The sequence below is a fragment of the Rhea americana genome, unplaced genomic scaffold (genome assembly GCF_003343005.1).
Source record: "Rhea americana isolate MKP2758 unplaced genomic scaffold, rheAme1 scaffold_418, whole genome shotgun sequence".
NCBI lineage: Eukaryota > Metazoa > Chordata > Aves > Rheiformes > Rheidae > Rhea > Rhea americana.
This window is the reverse complement of record NW_028186555.1, coordinates 360319-368589: the sequence shown is the minus strand read 5'-3', so window position 1 is coordinate 368589 and position 8271 is coordinate 360319. Positions and strand designations below refer to the sequence as shown.

The following is an 8271-nucleotide window of genomic DNA, read 5'->3' as shown; positions in this document are numbered from 1 at the left end:
ATGGCATCAGCAGCACACCTGTGTGAGCAAATGGATTTGGAAGCAGTGGGGCTGCTGTGGCCTCATTGTCCCTGGTTAGAGGACTCCCACTGCTCCTGCACAGGCAATGTCTGAAGGCAGCTCTCCAGGGTCACCGCAGCTGCTCTAGCCCTCCTGCGCACCAGGAAGCTTGGCTACACTGTAGAGCTAGTGCCCAGTGACCCTGACCCCCACTCTGCCCTTTCCTCCTCACGCACCTCTGCTCTCCTCCTCCACAGGGCAGGCACTGCAGCCCCTCCTTCCAGCTGTTCCCCAGCCCGCAGCCAGCACTGCCCCTGCTCCAGAGCTGCTCTCCCTGCTTGGCTAAGCAGTACCGTCAGGATGCTCACAGTCACTGTGTTTTCCATCCCCTCCTTCCTCCCCTAGATCTTTGGGAAATACCTCCTGCCCTCGGAGAGGACGGACATCATCMTCATGGCCCTTGAGGGCATGAAAGACTCCAGCATCTTTGACCCGCAGGCGGCTACCAGCATGCTGGATGTGGTCCTGATGGAGCCCACCTCCTGGCTGAAGAATATAAGCAGCCGCTGGTGGGATTGCCCTGCMCTTGAGCCCTTTGAGGGGCTCTGCCTCCCTCCCAGCTCAGCTCTCTCGGGCATGCACCACCATCTGAAGCCAGCAAAGCATGGCAGGAAGGGAAGCAGCAGCTCTCAGGGGCAGCCGAGGAAATGGCTGCCCTCCTTCCCAGCCGTGTGCCYTCCAGGTGCCCAAGATCGTGAGGTGCATCTATGAAAACCTGAGGTGCATCAGCACGAGGTCAGCGCAGCACAGCGCGGCTTACTCCTTCTCCTGCTGACCTACCTGTACCCCAGTGAGGTGGTCATAAGCCTGCTGAACTGCTCCCCACCATGTGACAGGTACAGGCCCCAAGAGCCTTGAGGGCTTCTTCCCTCACAGAGAGGGGAGGCTGCCCAAAGCCTCTCTGCTTGCCGGACCCGAGGAAAACTGCAGGAAATGCCCAGAGGACAGGGGCCTCCCATCCCCACCATACTTCCCAGCCCCTTGCTGGCATCCACCCCTGCCTCCACGGCCACAGCTGACCAAGGCAGCCCCAGAGCCCCRCTGCCGGGCTGCCCTGTGGCCCACAGCGAACATGGCTCAGCCACCCCCTGCTTGCCCAGGCAGGGCCCTATGGGCACTCCGCACAAGGGTGGAATGGGTAGGGTGAGGGCTGCAGCCTGGCTCCGCTGGVGCTTGCTCAGGCCACGGAGCTGTGGCCGAGGCTGCCCTGCTGACTGGGTGCCCTGGGCCTGCAGCATTGCCACGACCATGTGGGAGGTAATGGTCTGCCTGCCCACATCTTTGGACAAGGTGCTGAGGAAGCTGCTGAGCATCCTGGAGGACCGGCTGCTTCTCAAGGGCCTCAGAGCTGTCACAGAGGACACCTGCTTCCTCCCCCTGGCTGTGAGTTAYCACACGAGGCCTTGCTGGCCCTCAGGGCTGGGCTTGCCTCAGGGCAGGGACTGCACTGGGATGGGGGCAGGGGTAGGGGCCTTGACCAGGGCCAGGGATGTGGCAGGGACGTGGCCACTGCACAGCCTCAGCAGGCTACACAGCCTGAGACCAGACGCCCAGGCTGGTGTGCACGATACCTAAGGCACGTCATGCTGTCACAGGGGGGCTCCTGGTGCCCATGTTAGAAGTGGCAGCCAGAACCTAGAGGGCTGCCCTGACATAGCCATGGTCTGGCAGCCAGGCTGCAGCCTCCAGCTGTGTCTCCTGTGGGCTGGGGCAGTGCTGGAGCCTCATGCCATGGACACCAAGGGCCCAGGCACTGCCACAGCAATGCCTTTGCAGTGAGAGCTCTCTCCGGGTGTTTCCTGCGGGCAAGCAAGGCACTGCGTGAGATCCTTGGGCAACCTACTTGCCAACAGACTGTCACAGCGCTCTTCTCCCAGCTCTACATGGCGCTGCTCTTGCAGATCTCCTTTGCTGCAGCCTTCCTACCCCAGGAGAGTAGCGCCTGCTGGAGGAAATGTTGCCCAGGGGAAACGACTTCCCCAGCCAGCCCTGGGAGGTGCTGTGTCCTGCTTCTCCTGCCTTTCCTAGGTGCCCTCAGCCTAGAGAGCTCAGAGCTCTCAGCTCTGAGCGTGACTGGCCTTTGCTCCACATGCAGGTCTGCGGTGCAGGCCATGAAAGCCTGCTCTGCTGCGCTGGATACGAGGAGCAGGTCCTCACCATCCAGAAGAGGGTCGGCTGGGACCTGCTTCTCAGAGTAGAGACACAGCACAGCAGAATCAGGATGCTGGCCAGGTGAGGGACCCTTTTGCCCAGCCCTGCCTCAGCCTTGCTTGGCTGGAGACAGGGCTTCTTTGTGGCCCAGCTTCAAAAGCTGCACCTTGTGGAGCCCATGTTACTGGCTGTGGGAGAGCACCAGGAAAGTCCTGAAGACCTTTAATGCCCTGTCCTTGGGGACTGGACGCATGGTGCAGTCAGCACCACCAGCCTGTCTGCACACAAAGGCTCACAGGGGCTGCCCCAGGGGTGTGCTAGAGCAGAGGAAAGATGTAGTGTGCCCAAGAGCACATGGGGAGATCCCGGGAGGAGGAGGCTCCAAAGAGGGCAAGTAACGCACCGTCCTGCAAGAGCAGGGCTTTTGTGTAGCACGGGTGTTCTTCCAGTCATGCATCCAGGTGACGGAGTGGCGGCCTTGGGATGCTAAAGTGATTACACAATTGATTAAAACAAAGGCAGAACACGGCCTGAATCACCCGCTCACGCAGGCAATGCTTGATAACCTGTTGGGTGCAGGYCCGGCCACCCCRRCRGACTGYCGCCAATTAGCGCAGATGATTTTAACACCGACTGAGAATGTCCTGTGGAAAGAGCAGTGGGCRRGTAGGCTACATCAAACGTTGATACAGGCGACGCAAGATCCGCAGAGCCCCCTCAGGCACTCCACTTTGGGGCGCTTGAAAGGGTCTGATGCAGGGCTAACCGCCCAACAGCGAGCGGCCAGCGGCCCTGTGGTGGCTGTTTTCCTMGCAAATGCATAGGAGACAGGCTTTCCAGTGGGGAGGTGTGTTGGCAAAAGACCCCCGCTCCAGGAGCARAGGCTACACAAGCTGCAGCTGAGTCCTGGCCTGCACGATAATGGCTGGAGCGGGCCGTGCCATCCCAGAGGAGCTTTGCCTGCAGCTCCTCACCACTCCTGCTTTCTTCCCCCTGTCACAGAGATGAGGAGAAACATGGCTCAGCAACGTTCCTGCATCTTCTGCCAGGTGGAATCCCTTCTCAGCAGAGGGGACAAACTGCAGGAAGTCCCGGCCATGGCTTTCTTTGTGGAGGTAGGCCTGGTGGCAAGCAGTGCCCCTCTGAGATGCCKCTGAACCCTCCACTCCCTTGCAGGCATGGCCACGAGCTGAGAGGGCAGCCAATGGAGCTGGGCCAGCGAGTGCGCTGCTTGCAGTACGCCTGGCCTTGTCCCGTTTCTGCAGGGGCCACCCTTGTAACCACCAACAGTTGGTGCCTCCTCTGTGCCAGCTCTTGATATTCAATTGCTCTGCCAAGGCAAGAGCAGAGGGGACAAGTGACCAGGAGGGCACAAGCGGCAGATGGTYCAGAGGACAGAAGGAGCAAGCAAGGACTCTGTGCTGTGTGCCGTGCAGCACAGGGCATGGGGGGTGCCTGTGGGCCTTCCACAACCACTGCCACCTCCAGCACAGGCCTTGCGCGCACCTGGTGCCCTAACCACAGCTCTGAGTGGGAAGCAGGAGCTTCATGGGATGCGGAGTCCTTCAGGCTCTGCCAGTCTCTCACTGCTCTGTGTGTTTCAGCTGCTGAGCTGTGCAGACCTTAAAGCTGTGGACTGCTCTGTCCTCTACCTGCTCCAGAGGTACCTRAGGCATCAAGGTGTGGAGATGCACTCACTGGTGCTCAGAGGCCTCATRACACTTTCCAAGAGACCAGAGATGGTGAGTATGGCCATGAGTCAGGTAAAAGCATGAGTCAGGCAGCCTGGGGCTGCCAAGCAGGCAGGGGGTAATGCAGTGCTTGGCCTCTGCTGAGCATCAGGAAGCATAGAGCTCGCTCCAGTTTCCCTCACTGACCACTTTGCCTTCTCTTGCCAAGGGGTCACAGCCTGCTCCAAGTCAGCTTGGAGCTCTCAGCCTGGTCCTACAACCTGCAGTGCCCCAGCGGTGGGTGTGCACAGAGCCCTGGCAGTGGGGCCCTGGGCTCTGTGGCAGAATGAGCCTGCCAGGGTGGGCACTGGCCACTGCCTGGGGAATTTCCAAGCACAGAGGGCTTCTAACCAACCTGCCCCTTGCAGCGGGTCAGAAGAGGGGGCAGCTGAGGTGGTGAGGAGGAGCCTTTGCTCTCCTGTCCTCCTTCCCTGCTGCCTGCTCTCCCACACCCTCAGCACTCACCAGGAACTGCTGCCTGCTAGGAGGTTACTGCAGTAATAGTTCCTGTGGTGCTGGTGACGAAGTAAGACAGAAGGCTGGTGTTTAAGATCCAGAGGTGTTTTGCCCGGCTAGGCCTCCATGCCTCACAGGCAGGACATTTGTTGTTTCCTACAGGCCAGAAAAATGCAAGAGCTGCTGCCAGACCTCATGGAGATGCTGCAGGATGCCAACACAGACATCYGGATGAAGGCCCTGGTTGTCTCTGGCAATGTGGTCCAGCATATGGATTGGGCAGTGGTGGGCCCCGTTGCTCTGCAGCTCGTGGAGAAGCTGGTGCCACTCTTTGATGACGTGAGGCTGGGGGGGAGCCGGAGCCCTGCAGATGGGCACTCTCTAATGACAGCYGCCCTTGAGCCCAGCCCTGGGCGCAGCACTCGGATAGTGCCTTCCCCACTCTGGGCTTCTCTGTGCTCTCCTGGCATGGCTTTTGGCCTCTGYARWGCACCTGTACAACATCCCTCYGACAGGTTTAKACCAACRGSTGCTCCAAGCCCCCCGTGCAGGGTGCAGRGCCTTTCAAAGCCCAGACGGCTCCTCCAGCGGCCACTGCCACACAGGACCATGCACTCGCACTGCCTGCTGTGGCTAGCAAGCTAAGCCTTGCGCAAGTGGTGTGCGCCTGGGAGTCGTGGTGCAGGGCCAGCCCAGCCTCCTCCTCAGCCCAAGCCCTGGGGCACCTTCTCACATGGCTGCCTGGCTACAAGCTGCTGCTGGTGCTCTGCCTTGGGTGGGCAGCAGCCCTTGCTGAGCTCCCCDCCTCCTCCCTCCTCGCAGGACTCCAGCCAGCTGCGAGAGCTCTCCATCTGCYGCTTCAGAGAGCTGGTGGAGATTGTGGTGGGGAAGAACAAGAAGCAGATGCAGCAGAAAGTGCATAGGTGCCTGCTCCCGCTGTTCTTCCGCACGAATGACGAGACCCAGAGTGTGGCCAAGGTAGAGATTTCAAATCTAGACAGTAATGAGGGGAGGAGCAACCTCGCACCCTTCCACGATGCCCCCAGCCATGGCTACAGCTCAGCAGTGCTGGGGGATGTCTCCTGGGCTGCTCAACAGCAAGAGGCAGCCAAGGTGCTGGTTGTGCCGTGTCTCTGCCCTGGGCACTGAACCCACTTGAGAGCACTTGAGGCACTGCTCCTGCTGCTGCCTCTTCCCACAATGGGCTGGGAAAGGGGCAGAGGCGAGCCAAGGRGAGGGGGACAGCAGGCCTCTTCCCGCAGGCTGTGGTGCCATCTCCCACTCTCTGCTGCTGCACAGGCCTCCCAGGAAGTCCTTGTCACTGCTGCCCAGTGCCTCAAGTGGAACAGCTTAGGGACTTGAGCAAGATTGAGCGGATGTGGAGGATTGGCAAGTGCTTGGTAAGAAGATCCCCAAAGGCCCAGGACCAGCCTAGGTAAGACCTGCCCGCACACACACTGCTGTGCATGGGGGAGGCAGCTGTGCCTCTCCTGCACTGCTCCAGCCCCAAGCTCACCACCTGCACCTGTCAAGCGCATAGCCCTGGGGGGGCTCTTTGGCTGGCCCCTCTCCGACCCCTCCCAGGTTGCAGAAGGAGACCCTGTCCCACAGGGCCTTAGCAGCACACCAGGTTCTCCACACCTCGGGGCCACACTCTGCCTGCTGCTCTCTCCCAAGCTCAGCCCCACAAGGCTCCTGCCTGGCAGATGCCATAGCCCTGATAGGGCAGGCAAAGGGAAGAGGGTGCTGGAAGGATGGCTTTGGATGGTCTTGTGTGCCAGCCCCATGCTCTTGTGCTCTCGGCAGCTGGCAAGAGGCAGGAGCTACGTGGAAGAAGACCTGCGCCAGAGGCTGCCCTACTAGGAGGACTCTCAGACATCCTTGCARGATGTGGCCGTGAGGTTCCTTGGTGAGCCACAGCCCCAGGGCTCCCTCCCTCTCTGAGCAACTTGCTGGGCCAGGGCATCTAGGAGCCCAGGTGGGCTGCCTGGGAGCCTTGCTCGTTCCCACGCCACCTCAGCCACTGCACTGCCCTGGGCTCAGCCCTGCCAACGGGGAGGGGGCTATGTCGTGGAGCTGGCAGGTGTGAACGCTGGTGTGTGTGGCCGGGCAGCACTTGAAGAGCCCAAGGGAGCAGAAGCTGCAAGACATCTGCAACAGTGAGTAAGGGCAGYGCTGCGCTGGCCGTGGTGGGTGTGAGAAGGGGGCAGAGAGAATGCAGTGTGCTCCAGGGCCCTGCCCAGCTGCAGGGAAATATTTCTGGGACAGAGGAATATGTCAAAGGCATTTGGAGCCACTCCTGGGCAGCAACTTCCAGCTGATCCGTTTTCCCCAGCTGCTCCCTCCTCACCATGGGAAGAGCTRTGCAGGGCTGCAGGCACTGCAGACACGTGAGTTTCGTCGCTGCTCTCTTTCTTTCAGTCCCAGTCCTCTGACCCTTGCAGAATGACATTGAGCCCTCCATGCGGTCCCTGGCTACTCAGAACATCATCATCCTGCGAACTCCATGGAAGCAGCCAGCATCAGGATGGAAGCTGCCTTCTCTGCACTGCTGGCTCTGGAGAGCATGGAAGAGGTGGAACTGGCCTCTGGGAAATGGCTCTCCTTGGGTAGAAAAAGAACAATCCCAGGCCCGTGGTGCCCTTCCACTGGTGACCACCTGCATGTGTGGAGTAGTCTGGATCCTTCCGAGTGTCTGCTGCAGCTCACCCCTCAGGCCTGATGGCCAAAATGGAAGAGACCAAGGGGATTTCTGAATAGAAACTAGTTCATCAGTTACTATAAAATTCCTCATGCTACATTCTTTGTTCTTTTTAAAATTTTTCCTATGGAAGTTATTCGGGAAAATCAGGTGAAGGGCTTACACAGGTGTGCCCATGAGCCAGGGGACAAGACTCCCATAAGGGAAGGGAAGAGCTGTGCCACTGTCCCCTACATCCCCTCCCCTGGGCTGCTGGGTCTCGGCTCACCCTTGGGTGGGTAGGCTGCACCAGCCTGCTCTCCAGCTCTGCAGGGCCTCTGCAGCTGCTGAAGGGACTGTGCTGAGCTGCTTTCAAGGAAGGAGCAATGTCCTCCTCTTTTCCCCTTTCACATATGCACCAACCTGGCCAGGGTGCAGCTTCCCAAGCAAGGAGAAGGGAGCCCTGCATGCACCAGATATCTGAACACACAGGAAACTGGGAGCACAGAGCCCTGACAGTGTGAGCAGGCTCCTGCTGGCCTCTTGGGGCAATCTGGTTAGCCAGATCTCTAGCTGTCCAACAGTTCTTGTACTTGTGATGCCACATGCCCAAGGGAAACAACATGCGATGGCACTACTCGGTGAATTCATTCTAAAGGTCTCTTTCTCCTCAGCCAGCCTGGGCTCTCAGGGCAGGAAAAACAAGTCCGCACTGATAGCCACGGGGGTCGTCTCCTCAGAGCAGTACCATCGCACTCCCAGCCCACAGGACACTCCGCATCTCTGCAACCAACCTGAAAGCCTTCTATGATGGAATGAATGGCTGGGGAGATAAGGGGAGAACAGTGGATATTGTGTACCTTGACTTCAGCAAGGTTTTCAACATTGTCTCCCGTAACATCTTCTTAGACATCTCAGGAAGTGTTGGTTAGATGAGTGGCCACTGAGGTGAACTGAGAACTGGCTGAATAGCAGAGCTCAGAGGGTTGTGCTCTGTGGTGCGGAATCTAATTGGAGGCCCGTAGCTAGTGGAGTTCCCCAGGGCTCAGAACTGGGGCCAGTCTTGTTCCACTTCTTCATCCATGACCTGGATGAAGGGACAGAATGCCTCCCCAGCAAGTGTGCTGATGATACCAAGCTGGGAGGACTGGTGGATACCCCAGAGGGCTGTGCTGCCATTCAGAGAGAGCTGGA

At 59.3% G+C, this 8271-nt stretch overlaps 1 protein-coding gene across 1 annotated transcript in view; it reads left to right on the top strand.

Annotated features, from left to right (window-relative positions):
* Positions 1–7875, top strand: part of LOC146590228 (maestro heat-like repeat-containing protein family member 7) — a 10613-nt gene extending 2738 nt beyond the window's left edge. Inside the window, 12 exon segments of the mRNA XM_085314950.1 lie at positions 406–569; positions 655–815; positions 818–896; positions 1296–1443; positions 2730–2877; positions 3214–3326; positions 3816–3953; positions 4560–4736; positions 5220–5375; positions 5697–5739; positions 5742–5832; positions 7752–7875. Coding sequence (XP_085171076.1) covers positions 406–569; positions 655–815; positions 818–896; positions 1296–1443; positions 2730–2877; positions 3214–3326; positions 3816–3953; positions 4560–4736; positions 5220–5375; positions 5697–5739; positions 5742–5832; positions 7752–7875 — 1542 coding nt within the window.
* Positions 7876–8271: the final 396 nt, after the last annotated feature.